Source organism: Stigmatopora argus, chromosome 14 (assembly GCF_051989625.1).
Source record: "Stigmatopora argus isolate UIUO_Sarg chromosome 14, RoL_Sarg_1.0, whole genome shotgun sequence".
In the NCBI taxonomy this organism is placed as follows: Eukaryota; Metazoa; Chordata; class Actinopteri; order Syngnathiformes; family Syngnathidae; genus Stigmatopora; species Stigmatopora argus.
The window spans coordinates 3,455,519-3,478,309 of NC_135400.1; the positions used below are offsets into that span (position 1 = coordinate 3,455,519).

Below are 22,791 nucleotides of genomic sequence, written 5' to 3' on the forward strand. Positions count from 1 at the left end.
TAGTGGAATGGTTTGCGTGTCGGCCACACAGTTCTGGGGTCGTGGGTTCGATCCCACGTGCTGTACTGTGTGGAGTTAGCATGTCCTCCCCAAGCCTGCGTGGTTCTCTCTGGGTACTTTGGTTTAGGGTTAGGGTTACATGCATGGTAGGCTGGTTGAACACTTAAAATTGTCCTTATGTAAGAGTTTAAGTCGGAATGGTTGTCTATTTCCTTGTGATGATGTTTAAAATATCTCACTCACAGTGTTTGTTTTTCTCAACTTTGCCTCATTTCTTGAAACAAAGAGCACATTCTCAAAAATATTTCACCCAAACCAGCCTGTGATTGTTGACACCGGAATTTTATTTCTCATACATTTCATCAAGTTGTTCATGATTTAGTCTCAGCTTTATCTTTGTCACTGATTGGTTTAAACTACCAATCAGTAGCCTGCTTTAGCACATTTAATCATGATTAAGTGTATGTCTTAAAACATCTTCGTAAATGATTTTGTGGAAGTTAGACTACTTTTAGCACATTTAACCAAAATTCAGTACAATTCTCAAGTGAAATTATCTTGTTGCACTAAACTGATTCTCAGCATTCTTGTGCTGATTTGTTTGTTGTGTGTCATCTGTTCCAAAAAACAAAACTACTAAACTTAAAAAAGACCAAGGCAATGGTTCAAAATGATGTAAATAACTTTGCTTTCATTTCAGGGGAATTAAATCGGGAGCAGGCAAAAACAGATCCGAAGAACAACACAAAATCACACCTTGAAACAGCACACAAAACGCTGGGACCTTTAAAATGCCTTTATATTGGTTAACAATAAAAATGATGAAATAAACTATCAACTGTCAACTGGCTTGTCACATTGCCATTTTTTTGTTGTATTTCTGCTGTTGAACTGCACATATTACATGACATTGTCCAAGATAATAACATTATTACTTTCGTAAAAAAGGAGCAAGGCTAAGATACAAATTATTCACTCTTTCATTCATTCATTTTCTGAACCATTTCATACTCGCTAGGGTCACGGGGGATGCTGGAGTCTATCCCAGCTGACTTCGGGCCAGAAGCAGGGGACACCCCGAATCGGTGGCCAGCCGATCGCAGGACACGAGGTGACGGACAACCATTCACGCCCACACTCATACCTAGGGGCAATTTAGAGTGTCCAATTAGCCTACCATGTATGTTTTTGGAATGTGGGAGGAAACTGGAGAAAACCCACACAGGTGGACCGGCCTGGATTTGTACCCAGGACCCCAGAGCTGTGAGGCCAACGTGCTAGCCACTCGAGCCGCCAGGCCTCATCTCATCTAATTTTCTGAACCGCTTTATCCTCACTAGGGTCGTGGGGGTTGCTGGAGCCTATCCTAGCTGACCTCGGGCCAGGAGCAGGGGACACCCTGAATTGAATTGAATTGGTGGCCAGCGAATCGCAGGGCACAAAGAGAAAAACAACCATTCACGCTCACACTCATACCTAGGGGCAATTTAAAGTGTCCAATCAGCCTACCATGCATGTCTCTGGAATGTGGGATGTATATATATATATATATATATATATATATATATATATATATATATATATATATATATATATATATATATATATATATATATATATATATATATATATATATATATAATATAATATAATATATATACACAATTTTCCTTGGAATGGCCTCAAATTTACACAGCTTGTCTAGTAACATCTTACACTTTTGTGTGTCGTGTTTGGCATTTCTATCTTCTCAGGTTAAGAAATGCCGTTCACTTCAAAAGAAAAGGCATTTCACGTATTAGATTATGCTCAGACTTGGACAGCAAAGACAGTGCAGCGTGCCTTCTTCACAAGTTTTGCAAAGAAGGCACCAACTCAAAACAAATTAGGACTTGGCACCAAAAATTTCATGAAAAGGTCTGATTATCCATACCTAAATCACCACGGCCATCAACATCAGCGGCGACAGTGGAGCAGTTCGTGAAATTTTTGGTGCCATTCCTAATTTGTAGTTGGTGCCTTCTTTGCAAAATTTGTGAAGAAGGCACGCTGCACTGTATGCGGTGACGGCATTTCTTAACCTGAAAAGATAGAAATGCCAAATGTTAAACACAAAAAATGTGAAAATTTGAGGTCATTCTAACGAAAATTGTCAAAACTATTGGCCTACAAGGGGGGTCAAACATTTTGGAACACCTTGTATATAACAAATCAAACACACAGCAAGGCTTTAATAATGAAGCACACCTCATTTCACGTCTCTCTCCAGTAATCTAAAAAGTGGACGTTCACTTGAAAGTAGGGGCAAGTTTCGATTTAGAAGGGACTTTCAAAATAAGGAGTCATTTTTCATTGATAGCAGGTCTTGGCAATTCAACTTATGATTCAAATGCTTGAGAATAATAGTGGAATTCTCCTCATGGGTACCAATGCAGAGGCATTAAACAAATAAAAGTACAATATGAGTGTGAATACATACAAGATTTGATATATGTGAGTAATTGACATCTACCACACAAAGTGAATTTCCTATTTGTATATTTGCACTCAAGCAGCCTTGTGGTTTAAAGGTTCATTCGCCTGACTTTGGTGCGGGCAGGCATGGGATCCATTCCTGCTGGTGGTGGTATGATTGTGAGTGTGGATGGTTGTTTGTCTATCTGTGTCCCCTATGGCTGACTGGCGACCAGTCTAGGGTAGTCTGCCTTTTACCCCAACTTTACAACGTCTTTTTGAGTCTGTATCCGTTTTAGCTACCGCAACCAAGATGGCGCCGTTCAAGTGGCAGCCGGCGGCGGTAGCTCCGTCCACTCTTGCTCCACTTTTGTGTTTTTGCTGTTTTTCTGTCTTAATGATTTGATTTGGTGATTCTCAATTATCCCATTTACTTTGATTTGCTTTGTACTTTGTGCTTTTGCTTTGTTGTTCTGTCTAATCACCCTCTTGCTACTGCCACAATGAAATTTCCCAAATACGGGATGAATAAAGTTATCCAATCCAATCCAAGTCAGCTGGGTTAGGCTCCAGCAATCCCCGCAACCCTTTCGAGGATGTGCGGTATGGAAGATGAATGAATGAATGAATTTTTGACATCTGTTTATTATGGCCAATTCAAGAAGAAAAAAATCCACAGTTTCCACTCAGAATTTCCTGCCAATTTTTTAAAGGTTTTATATCGACGTGATACTCAGTTAGTAATACCTTCAACCTGATGAGATGGCCCAGATGTTGATATGGTCAAGGTAATACGGTATGATGTTTGCAAGTGTTTCTTCTTTATAACAGTTACATAGTATTTGTTTAAGTTTCACTTTTGTCAGATTTGAGATTTTTTGAGTCTCCGGGAGCTGCAACATCCTCTCAGGGTGTGATCCCCTATTGTTTACATTTTCGTTAAGCATTATGGCATAGTGCAGGTATTCAATGGCAGTTAATGAGCTAACAGGAATTGCAAAGGAGAAAAATAATCAAGACACACACACTCCCACTTCTGCTAAATGAAGTACACTTTATTTTTGTCTTTTTTAGTACATAATCATTTCAGAAACATAAGACTTTTCAAGCAAAAGATCTACCCGGGAACAAACATATGTACATACAAAAAATGTTGAAAATTTGAAATGTACAAACACTCAGTGCGACCCGGTAGGAATAACTGGCAGGCAAGTTACACAATATATATATTTATAAAACTCCGAAAATGAATCGAACAAAAACGACAAGTTACGTATATGTCAAGTTGGAGTGGAACTTTGAACAAAAGTGGACAACAATTAAGAAAGACTAATAGGATTACAAGTAGTCATATTTTCTATGGGAATGGTGAGCCGCTTGTGTACTAAAGGTGTTCAAATGACTATAAAATGCTCATTTGATTTTGTTTAAAGGCTGATGGGAATTAAGCGCTTGATTTTCTGAGCGCATCATCCTTGGAATATGTCAAAAGCTAAAAGGCACCGCACTACATGGTAGCGTTCTTTCCTTTATTCTCTCCCGACATTAATTTTAGGATAATAAGCCTTCAACTGATCCCAAGAGATGTAATGGCACATGAAATATTTTGAAATTTGCAGGGAAACCTGATGGAAACAAATTGTAAAATAGCAGCTGGTGAACGTAGCTTAGTAAATATGAAGTGACAACTATAAAAAGGAATGCATTTACTAACAAGGATACAAACAAACTAGTCAATACAAAAGGCAGTGACAAAGCTGATTTTAAAGGCAAGGCAAGTTGAAATTGGTCTTTAAAATGATGACAATGAAAAACTAACATATTAATCAGGATTATTTTTTTAAGGCCGTCATAAAAAACAAAAAACAACAACAACAAAAAAAAAAACTATAGACATGCTTTCAATTCTATTCCCATCATAAATAGAAATTTGTTTCACCAGTCACCACTTCAAGTGCTTTGGATACACTCGTCTACATTCTTATTTTTAATATTCTAAAGAAAATTGACGGGCAACATTTGAATGAGCCTAATAAATACCAGGAGGTTTGATGAGCAGGCCTGAAGGATAAATTAAATTAGAAATCAAATGACAGGAGGTGACCCTTTTTTTAACGTGAAACTAAAAAGGAGTGTGATAATAGCTACATAAATTCAAACAATAAATAAAAATAGAAGAGTTCCCTTCAACTTTGAGCTACTTTTAAATGTTAGTTTTCAGGAGACTAACCAGTCTTTTGAAACAAAAGACTTGGTTTTCTTCATTATATTTCTTTTTTTTAATTTTTTTTTAAATTAAGTCCATCTGTGACAGAATTACTTCAATAAATTGTCTGCTGGTTTGTCAGACAACACCTTTACTGTGTCTTACGACATGACCGCAAACGATGACGGTGATAGCTGTCCAATCATCTTATGTTGAACCATTTTAAACCATCCGCTTCAAACGGATAAGACGTCTATGATCGTCAACGGCAGCCAACGACTTAACAAGTCAATCCAAATCCAATAACAAATCTTGGAAACTGGAAGTTTGACATGTGAACTGCATCTTTAAGCAAAGACCTGCATGTTTTTGTTGGCTTCCGCAACTTGAGGGATTTGGGTCTGAGCAGAGCCTGCGACGGCAGGGCTGGGCGTGGAGTCTGACCAGTCGGACACGCACTGGGGGGAGGGGCTGGACCAGGCCTCGGGCGACTCGGGCGAAGGGGTAAGGTAGGGGTGCTCGGTGGGAAGGTGCAGGTAATGCTTGGGCGTGGCATCGAGCGTCGACGTATAGCTGTGCTGCGACGGCGGGGTGGGATAATCCTCCTGGTGGGGCGGGGCTTGAACGGGTTGGGCCACGCCTGGCGGGGCTTGAGGGGCAGGCTGTTGGAAGAATGGAGGGGGTGCGGCTTGCGACGTCTGCGGCGTAGGCGGTGTGGACGAGGTTACGTGAGGCAGATTCTGCTGGCCACTCATGTTGTGGCTCATGACCTGCTGCTCAGTGATGGAGGGCAACTTGACCGGGCTGACGCTGGGCGTGGAGCCCACGGGAGTGGGTTGCAACATGGCGCCGCGGTACATCTGGTGCATCTGCTGCTGGTGCATCAGCATACTCTGCTGCTGCACAGACGGGCCGGGTGGGCGCATGACCGAGGCCTGGCCGTTCTGTACCAGGCTCAGCACGTGCTGACTGCATTGGGAGGCGGGTGCCCGGGGGTGCCAGTCGAAGGGTACGCTGACCGGGCTCACCAGATTGATCGCCATCTGGCCCGACGGGCTTAGAACGTAGCCACGGCTCATATCCGGAGCTACGCATCCCTGCATGGATACGTTGCCCAGATCGTTGAGTTGCGCCAGCGACACGGCAAAGGGTCCGCCACCGGCCTCCAGCATGCCGGCGTGGACCATAGGTGTGCCAGGTACCGACATGGATGAGTGGAAGAGCCCTGGTGACGGCATAGCCACCGGGGACGTGGGGTTGGTGATGTAGCCAGCATTGCTGGCGCCGCCGTGGGGGGAATCCAGCGAGTCCACCGGAGAGAGGGTGACTGAGCTCTCCAGCAAGGCGCTTTGCATGTCTAAGGTCAGCTTCTTGTTGCGGGCTTTGGCAGAGTCCTTAAGACCGCCACTGTGCTGACCACTCAGGCCAGACCCCTTGGGCCCTGGCCGTCGGTTCTTCTTGCCCTGAGGGGTGCTCTTGAGACTGGGCAGGAAGGCGCTGGGCGGGCACATGAGGGGCGACAGAGTGTGTCCCCCAGAAAGGTGAAGTCCGGGTCCGCCATGGCCCTGGGGGCTCCTCACCGTGTTGAACTCGTCCAGAAGCTGCACGATGTCGTGGTGCATGCGCTCCTGCGCAATATCTCTGGGCAACCTGTCCATGTGGTCTGTAATCTCCCGGTTTGCCAAGTGGGCCAGCAAAACTCTGACCGCCTCGCAACTTCCTTCACGAGCCGCTAGGAACAGAGGCGTCTCTTCCTGCAGGGGGCACGTGCGGAAGGTTACCACACAATGTTGTCATACTAGCGAAAAAGCCAATTATAGTACCTTGAGATCTTGCATGTCTTTGTTTGCGCCATTCTTCAGCAAGGCCACAGTTGCGTCTACGTTGTTAACAGCAGCGGCCCAGTGCAATGCAGATTTACCTGAAGGAGAACACAATTTGAATTTTGAGTGCTTTATGTCATCCTTCCGATATCATAATTTTTGTATTTCTTTTCATTCTTTTGGCAAATTAGTTTATCATATCATCTCATTTTCAGAACCGCTTCATCCTCAATAGGATCGCTTCCGGGATTCCGGGCCGGAGGTGGGGAACACCTTGAATCGGTCACCAGACGATCGCAGAGCACAAGGAGACAAAGGACAACCATGCATACTCACACCCATACCAAGGGGCAATTTAGAGTGTCCAATTAGCCTACCATGCATCTTTTTTTTTGGAATGTGGGAGGAAACCGGAGTACCCAGAGGAAACCCACACAAGCCCGGAGAGAACATGCAAACTCCACACGAGTGGACGTGACCTGGATTTTAACTCAGGACCCCAGAGCTATGAGACCTAACCACTCGCGCCACCGGGCTGCCCTAGTTTATCATTCGGGTGTGAATTACAGCGAGTTGATTACAAGTTCATAACATGTTCAATCCATTTGAAGTGGGGGGTTGGGAACAAAATATTAATTCACTCTCTATCTGTAGTGTCATCAATGGCAACTTTAAATGAGTGCACTTTAAATGATTAAACTCTTGCTCTTGTTGTAAAAATAAGCTTTTCCAATATGATAGGCTTACCCTGTTCATCAACTGCATTGACGTCTGCATGGCAAGTGATGAGTTCCTCCACCATTCCCTCCACCGCCAGCCTGGCAGCCAGTACAAGCGCAGTGGAGCCGTCGTACATGCGTGAGTCCAGATCTGTGGCCCTGTTTCGGATCAGGATCTACCAAAATGCAAAAATGAGTTGAAATTGTGTGTCCCTTTCACATCTAACCTTTTACAGCATCCATTAATAAGAATAGATTCTGGGAAGTTAACTCAGGGTTCTTGCACGTTTAAGTAAAATAAATCTAAGGCATCCATTACACCAGTGGTCCCCAAACTATTCCAGAAAGGGCCACAGAGGGTGCAGGTTTTCGTTCCAACCTGTAAGAGGAAACCTTTCCACCAATCTGGTATCCTAGACGTGCAATCAGTGGATTGCAGTCAGTTGCTTCTTTTTTCAGCAGAAACCTCATTGGTTAAATTGTTTGTGTTGGATCGGTTGGAACAAAAACCTACACCCACAGCGGCCCTCGAGGACCGGTTTGGAGACCTCTGCACTACACCATCGTTCCAGTCTTAACTATTGATCGTAAAAATGCCATGCTGCTGTTACAGAGCCAAGAACCAACAAATTATGGAATAAACTATTACAAAAAAATTCTTATTTCAGAAGTGCCTATTCATACAGATCGTTTTGTACAGGGTGTGTCATTTTTAAAATTGTGTGTTTTGATGCTCTCAAAAGTCTGTTTCATTTCACCCGCAGCAAAATTCTTCTTGTATTTTCATCAGTTGATTTTCTTCATTTTTAGTCTTGTATCCTAACCACTCATAACTTGGGTTTCCTTGTTCATAGCATCGCTGGTTGACAAATATGGAACATGCAAGTAGATGTAAACGTCTGGTTTTTTTGGAAGGATATTCTTGTAAGGTATTGAGTGGCTTGTTTTTGTGGTTTTTATCCTCACACACCTCTCTTGCAGCGCCTTGCTCATCACCTCAGTTCTCATGTTTTGTTAGATCCCCGTTGACCCTTTTGTCACCAACTCTTTTTGTTACTTCATTTTTGAGTTCGCATTTTGTGTGTGCTTTGAGTTGAATAAATATTGTAACATGCCTCACTGGTCCAAGTTGTCTGTTTAGGGGTCGAAACCTACTTACGCCTCGACGGACCATAACAGAAAAATGGAAATAACTTTTTTGTTTCTCAGAATTTTTAAGTGTTTTTTTTTATGCAGTGGAGTCATAAACAAATTGTCATTACAATACCGATATTGCAGTGTTGGTCGAGTTGTAGCAAGTGAATTGACATTGTTGCCCAGCTTCAAATAATAATAATACCTGGAACACTCCCTGCGCATCAGCTGCCACGGCGGCATGTAGCGGCGATCGTCCGGTGTTGTCTTGAGCATTGGCATCCGCCCCAGCATCCAGAAGTCTCTTGGCGGCGTCGGCACGGGCGTAGCGTGCCGCCAGGTGAAGGGCGGTCTCGCCCGTGCGATCGGTTTGGGCGGCGAGTGAGGCGCCTTGGTAGATGAGGTCTGAAATGATGTTCGCTGAGCACTCCTCGCTCTCCTCGTCTTCGGCAGCCACCTCAGACTCCAGGCCTCCCCCGCAGAATGACGCCAGCATCAGCGGAGTAAAGCCATCTAGTAAAATAATAGCTGAATTAAAATACGGTCAATTTGATAGGATTGATGTTATTTGCTGCCAAGACCAACCTGGTCCCCGAACGTTTACATCCATGCAGTCGCTCTCAAACTCCCCTTGCGGAGGTGTGAGTGCCATGGTGGGCGGCACTCGAATGTCTGCCGCCGCCAGGTGATGCTGCGTCCACTGTCGGCTGTCAACAGCGTCCTCGCCGTCTGACAGCAAGCTAGGCTCTTCCATCTAAACACACCAATCAGAGGTGTCATTGTAATGACTTAATCGTAGTACGTGCAATTTTTGTGGGTGGATAAGGTGACTAACCTTTAGTCGTTTGGGCTCTGGACAGTCGGCTTCTATCCACTGGTCGCTGTGATCTCCGAGCAGAGATTCCTCAACAGTTTTGGGCATATGTCTGTTGATGATACAAGAGGACAAGTGTCAAACTCAAAGGGCCATCATTATTTCACATGCAAGTACGATCACTCCATATTGTTACCTAACAAATGGTAATGATACCTGGTTTAATAATTACAAATCAGTAAGATAGGGACTGATAACAAAAATTGGTTGCAGTTATTCAACATGCGATGACTCAGTGGCTGTCATTGACAGTGCTAGATGTCCAAAACATTTCAAGTGGGCGGCCGGGCAGAGAATGAACGAATGTTCATTTGCTGCCATCCTTTCACTTCAAATGAATTGGACATAGTGAAAACTCAATCAAATTCACAGCAGAAGGATAAAAAGAGCCAAATGATTGAAGTCTGTCACCGTCAATGGCACTGAATGAGTTAATAGTGACAATCTGCCACTTTCAGGGTCTTAAAAAGTCTTAAATGAAAATCATGGAAATGATTTGACTCTTGATTTTTTTGCCTGCTTGCCAGGTATAATTTGACGTATTAAACAATTATATTTTTGTGAGGTTGTCCATGAACATTCAAAATTGACATTAAATTCAGTTATAAGTGATCTTCAAAAGCTTTTCCATTTTACTTGATGAAGTCTGGAATTGTCATTTGAGCATGAAACATATATTTGATGAACATGATTTGCTTTTGCGGGGCATGCAAAATGATAGTGTGCAGAATTTGGCCCATGGGCCTTAAATTTAGCGGCAATGATGTAGGGTAATATAGAAAAACAACAACCAAAGTACATTGGTATTTAGGAATAATAAACTGTAAGCCTGTTTGTACTGTTGTATAATCACGTTGTATGTGCCAATTTTATTCCATTTAGTGCAGGGGTGGGCAAACTATTGCCCAAAGGGCTACAGTGGGTGCAGGTTTTCATTCCAACCCATAAAGAGGACACCTATTCACCAATCTGGTGTCGTAACAAGTGCAATCAGTGGATTACAGTCAGGTGCTTCTTGTTTTCTGCAGAAATCTCATTGGTTTAAGTGTCTTTGTTTGATCGGTTGCACCAAAAACCTGCACCCACAGCGGCCCTCGAGGACCGGTTTGCCCACCCCTAATTTAGTGCCATTGTCACTGACAGATGTCCAATCTTGTTTTTCAGTAATCCCTCTGCTCTGAAATTAAATGTGCTCATCAGTATAATATGTCCAATTCAAGTAAACCGCTTCAAATGCATTTGACATCCATCGCCAAGGATTGCAGCCAATGAGTAAACAACTGTTTGTCACTGTACCAATTTAATTACTACCCCAAGTTCCAGCTCAAGTTTCTTTTCAACTTACTTCATTCCAAGAGCATCCTGGCCCACCGGCTCCCTTCGGTTCTTGTTGCTGCTGTGTTCCTTCTTGAGGAAAAAACCCTCAGGGAACCAAAGCGTGCTGTGCTCTCGCTTTCTTCGGGAAATCAGCATTCCAATAACCATAATGACCAGCAGGAAAAGCGAGGCGATGCTGACCAGCATTAGCTTGCCCCACTGAGGAATTGGGTCTGTTACGTCCACAATTTTTTCTCCTGTGCATGTTAAGAGAAGACAGTGATTGTAGACCCCTTCGTCTTGGTTTCTGCTGTGATCATTGCATACGCTTCTACCCACCGCGGACTTCTTTGAGCGGGTATGGGAAGCGGAGCATTTCGACAGCCGACAAGGCTCCGAGGTAGTCAGCGGCACTTTCAGGTGATGGGAAGCAGTCGTCAGTACACAAGCGGTTGTCGATTTCCAGGTACACTATCGAGCTGTGAAGTCACAAAAAAATGGAATGTGTTCATACATGTGGAGGAAATTGTTCTCCACAATAATATACCATGTATTGAAATGGGTTTATCACAAGTAGACATCCATTTGAAGGAGGAAGCTGGCAGCATGGATTGAAGGTCTAGTCGTGTTAATGACACCCAATGAGATTAAGTAAATTTTACAAGTTTGTCAAAATAAATAAATTGAAACACCACACGCAAGGAAACGCTGAATTCAACTTTTTAGTGAAATACATTTTATATAAACGCATTGGTTGCCATTGATAGCCATAGACATTCCCATCCATTTGAAGTAGAAGGAAGGGTGAATGTTCATTCTAGTTCAAAAAGATTGCACGGTTATAAGCAATGTTCCCTCTAATTTTTTGTTTGTCTGGGCAGAAAGACAACCTCCTTGAGCACACTGAGTACTGGTGTGAGCAACATCATCATTGCTCGCTATGGGCACACACCAGTATCACACCTGCCATAAGCAGGTGCATGTCTACTACACATAAATGATTTAGTAATAATAAGATGTAATGATTAATATCTATGAATGGGCGGCCCGGCGGATGAGTGGTTCGCGCGTCGGCCTCAGCTAAAAAAAAGGGATTTTTTTGGTGCGCTCCATATGATTTGCTGTGCGCAGAGAAGACGAGAGTAGTGGGCAATTGCACACGCGCACAGCTTAGAGGGAACATTGGTTATAAGCTCATTTCAATTAACAACAGGATCCTTGGATGGCACATGATTGAGAATTAAAAGTGTGTTTGACTGACCCAATAATTTCCTGCTGTGGCTGCAGTTCCCGCTTGAGTCTAGCCTCTCGTCGGGTGTAGGGCCGGATCATTGCGTCGCCATTGTGGTCAAGCCGGAAGCGCAATGTGGTGTGAAGAATGGCGCTCAGCTTAAGAAGGAAGGCCGTGCTGGTGCGGAGAAGCTCCTCCGGGGGCAGCAGCACCACCAGAACCAATGCGCCGTCGACGATGTCTTCAGGAACTTTTTGAGCGCAATCCAGGCCATCCCAGCCGCATTCCTCCGTGTTGCAGCCCTGGTCGCACAGGCCGTCCGCGTAATGGTCGATACAGTAGGTTTCGTAGATAGGACTGAAGAAAGAACAATAGGAACATTGACATTATTGTCGTTGAACAGTTCTGTGTTTTTCAAAGAAATTGGCAATTATTATTTTACCGTAATTACTCGAATATAACGCGCACTCGAAAATAACACGCAGGTAATTGTGGGCCAAAAAAATCTGGAAAAACGCAGTACTCGAATATAGTGCGCACCTAAAATTTCCCGCTGACGAAAATCAGAAATCTTACCTTTTTTTCTTCGTTTCACGATTGTTTTGTTCAAAACCGGATAGAGAAATCTTCAGGTACGAGCGTGTCGAGTGTCGTGCAGTTGGGAGTTATGCGTTTGAATTTTAGGGCAATAGATGATACACAGAGTGGACAAACATATCATGTAGACATGTTATGTTGCAATACCTTTTAGACTTCTTTGAACATTGACTACATTTCAATTGACAATACCATGTTTTAATTCAAATATCTATTGTCATTCTCAAACAAGAAAAGGAACATACAAATTGAATAAATAAATGATTTGAAGATATGCACAATAGAAAAGACTATCACATGTAACAAGGGAATGTACTGCCCCCCGCTGGACATATTTTTAAATACAAGTACGTACTACACTACAATGTAGTATTCTACTTTCCAGCTTATTAATGCAGGATTGTGATGTTTGTGAGGCTTGACGATCTTTAATATGCGTGTATTTTGAATTCAAAGTTGGAAATTGCACAATGTCCGTGCGTCAAAGTGAGTTTGACAATGCTTTTTTCGATCGAAAATTTGTAATTTATTTTAGTTATTGATTATAACACGCACCCCCAACTATTGGAATTAATTATATAGCAAAAATATACATGTTATATTCGAGTAATTACGGTAATTGCAATTACCGTATTTTCTTGCATACAGTAATACCTTGACATACGAGTGCCCCGACATAGGAGTGCCCCGACATACGAGCAATTTGAGATACGAATAAAATTTCTAGCAAATATTTACCTTGAGATATGAGACAGATTTTGATATACGAGCATACACCCAGATGTGGCAGACGCGAGAGGCTACTTTTGAGAACAACATGGGTACTGTCTTCACGCCGCAACCTCCTTGTGTAAATGTCTTTACGAGCACTGGGTGGAACGTTGCATTTTTTCCTTGTTTTTTCACCATTAGTCAGTGCAGAATAATGGGAACAACAATGGTGTACTGCTATCAATAATTAATAGCTGAAAAAAATCACGAAGAATTGAATTTGCGATAAGTCAAGTTGCGAAAATCGAGGGAATATATATATATATATATATATATATATATATATATATATATATATACACACACATAGCTTTTGGCAGTGTAGAATTAACTGCCATGTTGGAAGAAGACAGAAAAGCCACTCACTTGCAAACTTTCTCTTTAGTTTTGCAGTCAAAGTTGTCATAGAGGCAGTCTGCGTTATTGCATGACATGTCACACTGACTATTGTTGAAGCTCCGCCAACAGCGTGGGTCGGCACAGCGTGCCCAGGGATTGACCGCCAGGGAGCAGTCGCCGCCATCCCAGCGGCAAGCCAAAGTGCTGCACTCCTTATCACACACGCCATCATTGGCCTTGCTGTGGCAATCAGCAAGTGGGCACGACAGGGCCGGGGTTTCGTTGACTCTGCCGGCCTGCTCGCAGCGTTTGCCCGTCCAGCCACCGGGACATTGGCAGTGAAAGAACGGGAAGGCGGTCTCCTCGGTGCACAGGCCGCCATTGCGACAAGGCTGCGATGAGCAACCCTCGTTGCTGCGGTGGGCGCATTGCGGCCCGCCATAGCCGGGCAGACAGGTGCAGCGTGCCCCGCGAGTGGTGAGAGCGCAGCTTCCGCCATTGTAGCAAGACAACTCGCGGCAGGACATGCTTCGGTCGCAATTAGGTCCCGTGTAACCCTGCAGATGACAGTCGAGATCAAATTCCTCTCTTTTTACCTTTAATCATTATTCAGGAAAGCAAAAGGATGTGCTAGGTGCTCAATGTGGACTTACAAGCTGACATGTACATGTATAACCAATAACAGAACTGGACAGTGAGCATGCTCCTCCGTTTTGACAAGGATGAGATTCACATGCACTGAATCTGTTTTGACACCTTCGACCTAAAACATACAAAGCAAAAACACAAAATGATCAACCAGGAGCACAAATAGTCAGCAAACAATCTCGAAAAAAAACTGTAAATATTCTCTGATTAAATTGTCCCTCAAACGCTGTCGATTAACTGGGCAAAAAATTGTATCGTTACGCATGCACATATTTTGGTCAGTAAAATTGATGAAAGAATAACATTGTTTTTGTGGATGCTATCAATGCATTACCAATTGAAATACAGTTGTACCGCTACTTACGAAATTAATTGGTTCCAGAACTTTTTCCGTAACTTGATAATTTCGTAAGTGGAACAGTATTTTATATGTAAATTCTCTTTCACGCTCCTCACACAACTACCAACTAATCCCTTTCAAATTGATCAAAGCGTCCCAATTTTGTATGAAGGGTGTGAGAAACACAACAATGAGAGAAAATTTACTTGACTTGAAATGAATAACAAACATACAAAATCTATCTGTGTTGAAGCATGATATGCGCACGCGCATTTCCCTATGACTCAACGGCGTCAAAAAGCCGTCCACTTTGTAGTTCATTTTAGACTTTTACGTGTACCCTATGTGTGTGTGAAAGTATGTGCAACGTTTCATTTGTAGTTTTTAAAGGGAATTGCCATCATTAATAAGGGGAGCATTTAGCCGGGGTGGACAGGATATGATAGTCCCCTTTGACCCGTCCGTGTCAGAAAGCCGTACACGTTGTAGTACATTTTAGACTTTTACGTGTTCCATATGTATGTAAAGATATGTTGCGTTGCATTTCTAAGTTTTTTTAATTCGTTTAATAAGGGGAATTGCTATCACTAATAAGCGGAGCATTTAGCCGAGGTGGCCAGGACATGATATGCGCACGCCCATTCTCCTTTGACCTGTCCACTTCAGAAAGCCGTCCACTTTGTAGTACTACATTTTAGAGTTTTAGAGTGAGGATAAAGTGGTTCAAAAAATGAATGAATGTGTGCCCTATGTGTAAATATGTACCGTGTTGCATTTGTATGGTTTTTCTCACTTAATAAGGGGAATTGCAATCATTAATAAGTCAATTCTTATTTTTGCACTAAGTTAACCCCAGTACAATTTGAAAGCCTCACGTTTTAAGACTGTGGCGTCAAGCTCGCATATTTTGTGATAAACTTAGTTTGTAGACCAGGACTGTCAAACTCAGTTTGGTAAACGCGCCACATTCATGCCAACTGCATCTCATGTGAGCCGGACCAGTTCCTTTTTGGCCATAAAAAGGTAATTTAACAGCCATTGACAATGCTAAATATCCTATACATTTTGAGTGGGAGGGGCGAATGAACGTTTGTTCAGTCAAAATGGATAGGACGTCTAGTGTCGTCAATCAATGGCACTGAAAAATGAGCATCCACAAAGAGAATTGGAACTCTATTGTTATCAATGGCAGGGGGTGAGTCAATTTTGTGTACTAATTCCTTGTCATTTTAGAGGTACTTACAAGTCACTTCCTGTAAATTTTGGATCATTTCCAATTGATTTTGGGGAATTTCTGGGCTTCCTGTGAGTTGATGGATTTCTGTTAATTTCTGGCAATTTCCAGGTTACTTCCTGTTGGTTTTGGGGCACTTTACCGTTTCTTGTTTTCTCATTGGCTTCCATTAGTGGGACAGTTTCGACTGCAGGGGGGTTGACGAATATGATCGCGGCTTATAAATTGAGTGCAATAGTGCGCACACTCATTCACAGAATTCACCAAATTCTAGTTTTAAATCACCCGTGTCAAAAAAATGAAAGCATTTCATTCCGTATGTACAGTATGAATGAGCTACAAAGTCATGCAGAACATCCCTGTGGGCTGGCTAGGAACCCCTAGCAGTGTTGTAGACATGCTGTATTTTTATTGTAATAGCTAACATTATTGTGTAGTTTGTTAGCTTCTATGTTTTCTGATTTGTATGATAGCGCAACATGATTACCTATTGCAAAGTGTTTATCTGGTAAACCCAGGGGAAAAGGATGTTGCATGTGTGAAGATTTTGTTCCTGTTTGGAGTATCATTTTTGGCGACCATTCTTACATAAAGAACCTTAAATGCCAATCTCACCTGTAAAACCGGTCTTGCAGATGCATTGGTAGTCATTAGGCATCTGGATGCAGTCCAGGCTATTAGAAGGGCTGCAAGGGTTGGAGAGACACTCGTTGATGTCCCCCTCGCAGCGCTCGCCAGTAAACCCGGGCGGACAGTTGCAACGGTAGCCGCCCACTCGGTCCACACAGGTGCCATTATTGAGGCATTTGGGTGGAGTGCTACGAGGTCTCATAGGGGGTGCACAGTCGTCTTCATTGATCTCACAGAGCACACCTTGGATGGAGATAATTGGCGAGTTTATCTTGGGCTTATCACCTCAAAATATATAGGGCCATGTATACGTCATTGCCTGGTGTTGCACGTGCATACCAAGTGTGCCAGGAGGACAAGAGCAGATATAATGGCCAACCAGGTCGATGCATGTGCCTCCATTCTGACAAGGATGAGACTGACACTCGTTGATTTCCAGCTCACAGTTTTGCCCAGTGAAGCCTGGCATACACTGAAGGACAAAAACAAAATTGTGGAATAGTAGTTAAGCATGTCTTCCTTACCGGTGGTGAACAACCTTTTCTTAATGGACAAATTTAATTCAATAAAAAATAAGAACAACAAAAAAACTGCAATGAATACTGTTGGTTTAGGTCTGACTGTTCATAGGCAATTTTTGGTATGGAAAAAAATAACGGATCTACTTTTTTGTCCTCCACTCTTTAGTGCCATTGACAATGATAGATGTCTAATCATGTGTTGGCCAATCATCAATCCTTTCAATGCATTTAGCATCTGAAGACATCCAATCCATTTGAATTAGGTGGGTGGCACTGAATGTTCATATTTTTTTTTTAGATAAACAGGAAACCCATAGTTCAAAAACTTGATGTGAAACAATGTTTTGAATTCTACACCTAAGAATGAGTTCAAAACAATCTTTATCTTGATCATAGTGTATTAATTGATTACTTGAATAAAAATGTCAAATTAATATTTATCAAATCAGGCAATAAATTAATGAATGACTACAATATAATTCAAATAATCAGCAAACACTACATTAATAAAAAAAAGAAACTTTTGGTAAATCATCGCAAGCTGCCTTGATAAAACAATTTAACTCACGTCACACTGATATCCTCCAACGTATCCCCTGCAGGTGGCACCATTGCGACAGGGTTTATCCTCGCAGTGGTCCACTTGGCTCTCGCAGTAGCTGCCAGTGTAGTCTTCCGGGCACTTGCAGTAGTGTGTGTTGCCTGTGTTGACGCAGTGGCCGCTATGGTGGCACAGCTCATCTGTCTGGATTCCTGGTGACAAGAAAAGAAAAAATGGAGGCATGATCAAATGCCACAAGGCAAATGAGAAGAGGAGCATAAAAACGAGAAGGACACCTCTTTGGCGAGCCGCCGTCTCGCAGGAGACCCTGGGGATGTCGCAGTCACGTCCAGACCAGCCGTGAGCACAGTCGCAGATATAGGATGAATCTTTTTGACGACAGCGTCCTCCGTTCTGGCAGGGAGAGGAGCGCCTGCACCAATCAACTGGTGTCTAGAGAGCAAAAAGCAATCTTCATATATACTGTATTATACGTAAGGCTGGCTGAATTAACCCAGATCTAAGTAACATTAATAAAAACAGTATTTTTTTCTAACTGTGCATTAACTCATAGTGAGTTAACACTGCCTACAAAATTAATTGTTTCTCGAAGGTTTTTTGTACCTTTCCATAAGTAGAGGCATATTTTACATTGAATAAGCATAATAAATTTCATGATTTGCCCCCTTAACCATTTAAAATGAGACAAGTATACACATTTTACAAATTCAGTTTCTGAACTGCTGATTCTCAATAGGGTCACAAAACACTGGTGGTTTAGTCAGCCTTAATAATACTTCCCTCGTGGAAAAAAACGGAAACGAAAATGTTAAAGCGATAGAGGCTACCTATGCAATCAATTCCGAATCGATTACCACGGTGAAGTCGCACAAGACGAATCATTTGTCAGAACTTGTAACTCGGATGATTCACAAAGCACTTGTGTTACCGAATTCATCCGGTTTGTAGTGCAGTTGTATCAAATGCGGAAGAAAGATACGGAAGCCGTAGCAATGGTGTGAATTTCGAGGCAAATTAAATTGGAAATTTGGTACTTTCCCAAAATAGTTGCTTCAAAAAAATTTAAGTGACAATTTTTGGGGATTTCCGGAGTTTAGGGAGGTTGTTCGGGTAAACTCCGGAAATTCGGGAGAAGGTCGCAGCTCTGAAGGCCCCAAACAACATAGCTCCAAGGATCACTGGGACAGACAAACCCCACCACCACGATTCGGGGGGATTTGTGTAGCTTTGATTTTTTTTTCTTTTTCTTTCTTTACCTGACAGCGTGTGCCAGCGTAGCCTTTGGGGCAAGTGCAGCGGAATGACTCCAGGGCATCCTGGCAGAGGCCTCCATTGAGGCAAGGCTGCGAGTTGCACTCATTGACCTCGTACTGGCAGTGGGAGCCTGTGAAGCCTGGGCGACATGTGCACGAGTAGCCGTTGACCTTATCGGTGCACGTTCCTCCATTGAAGCATGAACTGTGAAATTGAACTCATGTTAGTTAACTATTGGGACATTTGTGTGCCATTTGCGAAACCTATTTATTTTACCAGAAGAAAAATATGTGCAGTTTGCCATTTGTTTTGTCTTCTTTTGAACATTTGATATCGGAAAGCCACGTACAAGGATTCTTTCTAGTGTAAAATAAAATAGTACTTTCAATAAATTTCACTTTTGATGTTTTTGCCTAGATATACGTTTTTTTTCTCACAGATTTGAATTGAAATGCAATTACATCTTAAATTACTTTAAATTTATAACAAAAACCTGTGATTAATCAAGATGAATTAGTTAACTAAATTAGATAAATTATGTTTAACCAAGTCCCATCCTTAATACACACCCACTGGGCCTAATATACAGACTCTTTGCAAAAAAATACAATATGATAGAAAAAAAATGATATTTTTAAATAAATAAATAAATTTAAAATATGTCTACTATAATGGAAATATAGTTTCAATCTGATTAAATTTTTTTGAAATTCAAATTAAAAAAAAATGTTTGGCTGGGTAAAGCTCAGGACCCCAGGGACTCTTGTGAGGATAAGCATTTATGGGAAATGGATGGGTGAAGGATCTGCTGTCAAGGCAAATGCTTTATAACTTCTCCAAACACACAATAGCTTTAGCTTTTACAACTCGCTCCACCCACCTTTCCGTGCAATCAGGTATGTTGGTTTCGCATTGAATACCGGTGAAGCCAGGCCTGCAGGTGCATGTGTAGGAGTTGACGTAGTCGGTGCACGTGCCGCCGTTTTTGCAGGGAAAACTCTGACATTCGTTGATATCTAGAGCACAGCGAGGCCCAGCGAAGCCTGGCAGGCAACTGCAGTGGAAGGAGTTGACACTGTCCGTACACGAGCCTCCGCTTAGACATGGATCTAATTTGGTAAAGGAACAAGAAATTAGGGATTTGTGATGGACGACAAACCCGTTCACACTCTTGTGGGCACTCACTGGGGGAACAGTCATTGATGTCCGTGTCACAGGTTGGCCCGGTGAACCCAGGCCTGCAGGAGCACACAAAAGATCCGAGCGTGTTGGAGCAGGTCCCGCGGTTTTTACAGGGGTTGGAGAGGCATTCGTTCACATCTCTGTTACACAATTGCCCTGCGGACGGCAAAAAAGAGTTAGTTTAGCTCACATTTTATGAATTTGAATGCTTCCCGTCATTCGAGACCCACCTTGCCAACCCGGTTGGCAGTTGCACTGGTAGCCCAGGTAATCTGGGGTGTGGCTGCAAACAGCCTTGTTCGCGCAGGGATTCGGGGAACATGGAGTGAGCACTTCGGCGCACGTGGGACCGCTATAGGGCAGCTCGCACAGACAGGTGAAGCTCGCCACACCATCCACACATGTGCCCTCATTCAGACAGGGACTGGACGTGCATTCGTTGATGTTCACCTGGCAGAGGTTGCCTACCCGAGGAACAAAACGCACAATATAGCAGAGTACGAGGTACTTTGGTTTCAATGTGGCTTACCTCTAAAGCCCTGGCGACACTTGCAAGTGAAGCCATTGAGCTGGTCGATGCAAGTACCCGCGTTCTGGCATGGGCTTGGCAAACAGTCGTTCCGGTCCAGGTCGCAATTCTTCCCAACCCAACCAGGCTCGCAGTCGCAACGGTAACTGTGGAGATGCTAATTCAATCAGTTTTTGTCACATCATTTTTTGTAGAAAAGAAAATTGTGTGCATCGACTTTGTTTTTTACTCAAATAAAAATTCACTCATTCATCTTTTAAACCGCTTGATCTTCATGAAGATCATAGGGATGTTGGAGCCTATCTCAGGTAACAATGGGCAGGAGGCACGGTAAACCCTGAATTGGTTGCCATCATTTAAAAGTAATTCATTTATTCATCTTCCATACCGCCCATCCTCAAAAGGGTTGCTGGAGCCTAACCCAACTGTCTTTGGGCGAAAGGCAGACTACACCCTAGACCAGCAGTCCCCAACCTTTTTCAACGTGGACCGGTAAAGCTCTTTCTATTTTCTTGCGGACCGGCTAATAGGGAGGACGACAACTTAAGACAAAATTGTGTGCAAAAAAAGTCCCAAGCGTACTAGCAATTATTTATTATTATTATAACAACTTTTCTAATTTCAAGTAGGAGGACGAGATTGAAAACATTAATATTTTTTGCTCTGACGCACTAGCACTAGGTAGCTCGCAGACCGATACCGGTCCATGGACCGGTGGTTGGGGACCACTGCCCTAGACTGGCCACCAGTCAGTCGTAGGGGTACACAGAGAGACTTGCAATCACTCACACTGTCACCGAGCGGGAATTGAACCCAGACTACCCGCAACAAAGTCAGGCAGAAGAACCACTGCACTTTCGGGTGGCTCATTTTAAAGCAAATGAATTAATAACATATATAAGTAAAACATGTACATAAAACCATGGTTACCGGGGAAAAAGAGGGGTCCTAAGCAAGACGGTGCAATGAAAGATACCCGTTTTTTCCCCCGGTAACCATGGTAACCCTCTATTTCAGAAGATAGCTGGGATAGACTCCAGCAAACCCTGCTACCCTTACGGGGATGCGCGGTACGGAAAATGAATGAATGTATGAAACTGAAAAATATGTTAATAAATAAAGAATATTTTCATTGTTTCTTTTTTAATTAAAACAACTCCAAAAACATTAAAAAGAGAATATTAAATGTTTGAAATTTTTAATTTTGTTATCAAAACAAAAACCACCTGGCAAAATGCTACTAAGAGGCTCAAATAGAGGTTTTAAACAATTTTGAAGTCATACCCGTTGACGTCATCCCTACATGCTCCGTGGATGCAGGGGCTGCTGCCACACTCGTCCACTTGTGAGTAACAGTATGGGGGCTTGAATCCCTCAGGGCATTGGCACCGGAAGCCGTTCTCTTCGTCCACGCATGTGCCTCCGTTTCGACAGGGGCTCGACACACACTCGTCTATCTCCACGTTACACTTGGGACCTGACAAGATGGTGAGTGTTAAGAATGCTGTGCAAATGAAATTCAAAGTGTGATTATCAGGGATGTACAAACTTTTTCCACTGAGCGCACAATAGGAAAAAAGGGAGGAAATACCCAACCAATAGAGGTATTGAAAACATTGAATTTTCTATCAAGAAAACGAAGATAAAGTAGAAAATATTGATATCATTCAGTCATTCTGAACTGCTTATCCTGTCCTTGTCGCAGGGGGTGCTGAAGCCTATCCCAGCCGACTTCGGGCATGAGGTGGGGAATACCCTGAATTTGTGGCCAGCCAATCGCAGGTCACAAGGAGACGGACAACCATTCATGCGCACACTAGGGGCAATTAGAGCGTTCAACCAGCCTAACATGCATGATTTTGGAATGTGGGAGTCCCTGGAAAAAAAACACGCAAGCCCGGGGAGGACATGCAAACTCCACATGTCTTCATAAGGTGCCACAGCCCTTACTAGTTCAAAAGGATTGAACATATAGGAGTGTCAATAATACTTTTTGATACCCTAAAATATGTCTTGTTCTAGACAACTACAGATACAGTAATAACTCGACATACGAGTGCCCCCACATGCGAGGAATTTGAGATACGAGTAAAATTCCGAGCAAATATTTACCTTGCGATACGAGACACATTTTGAGATACGAGCATTTAAGACAGCCAGTTGGCCCGGCGGCAAGAGGCTACTTATGATTTCACCGGACTGTCTCTCTCGCTGCATCTCCCTCGTGCAAAGATCTCTACGAGCACTGGGCAAAGCGTTACATTTTTTCCTTCTTTTTTTTTTTGCATTAGTCAGTGCAGAATTAAGGGAAACACAATGGATCTAAAGCTAGCCGGTGTAATGAAGGGTAGTGCGAAGAATAGGCGTATGATGACAATCGATATTAAGCATGAAATAATCGAAAAGGCTCGTCAGTACGTATGGAG

General features: G+C 42.9%; 1 protein-coding gene across 2 annotated transcripts in view; it reads right to left on the minus strand.

Annotated features, from left to right (window-relative positions):
- Window positions 1–3,488: 3,488 nt before the first annotated feature.
- The window catches only part of notch3 (notch receptor 3), a 52,304-nt gene continuing 33,001 nt past the window's right edge, over window positions 3,489–22,791 (minus strand). For both annotated transcript variants that reach the window (XM_077618778.1, XM_077618779.1), the window contains 21 exons: window positions 21,650–21,842; window positions 20,366–20,511; window positions 20,067–20,300; window positions 19,840–19,992; window positions 19,535–19,763; window positions 18,657–18,858; window positions 17,676–17,832; window positions 17,407–17,591; window positions 16,657–16,789; window positions 16,303–16,560; window positions 14,119–14,228; window positions 13,493–14,022; window positions 11,789–12,115; window positions 10,867–11,006; window positions 10,556–10,784; window positions 9,172–9,262; window positions 8,922–9,090; window positions 8,542–8,849; window positions 7,231–7,378; window positions 6,484–6,581; window positions 3,489–6,414 (listed from right to left, as the gene is read on the minus strand). In XM_077618778.1, coding sequence (XP_077474904.1) covers window positions 5,008–6,414; window positions 6,484–6,581; window positions 7,231–7,378; window positions 8,542–8,849; window positions 8,922–9,090; window positions 9,172–9,262; window positions 10,556–10,784; window positions 10,867–11,006; window positions 11,789–12,115; window positions 13,493–14,022; window positions 14,119–14,228; window positions 16,303–16,560; window positions 16,657–16,789; window positions 17,407–17,591; window positions 17,676–17,832; window positions 18,657–18,858; window positions 19,535–19,763; window positions 19,840–19,992; window positions 20,067–20,300; window positions 20,366–20,511; window positions 21,650–21,842 — 5,447 coding nt within the window. In that variant the 3' untranslated portion in view covers window positions 3,489–5,007. The remainder of the gene's footprint in view (window positions 6,415–6,483; window positions 6,582–7,230; window positions 7,379–8,541; window positions 8,850–8,921; window positions 9,091–9,171; window positions 9,263–10,555; window positions 10,785–10,866; window positions 11,007–11,788; window positions 12,116–13,492; window positions 14,023–14,118; window positions 14,229–16,302; window positions 16,561–16,656; window positions 16,790–17,406; window positions 17,592–17,675; window positions 17,833–18,656; window positions 18,859–19,534; window positions 19,764–19,839; window positions 19,993–20,066; window positions 20,301–20,365; window positions 20,512–21,649; window positions 21,843–22,791) is intronic.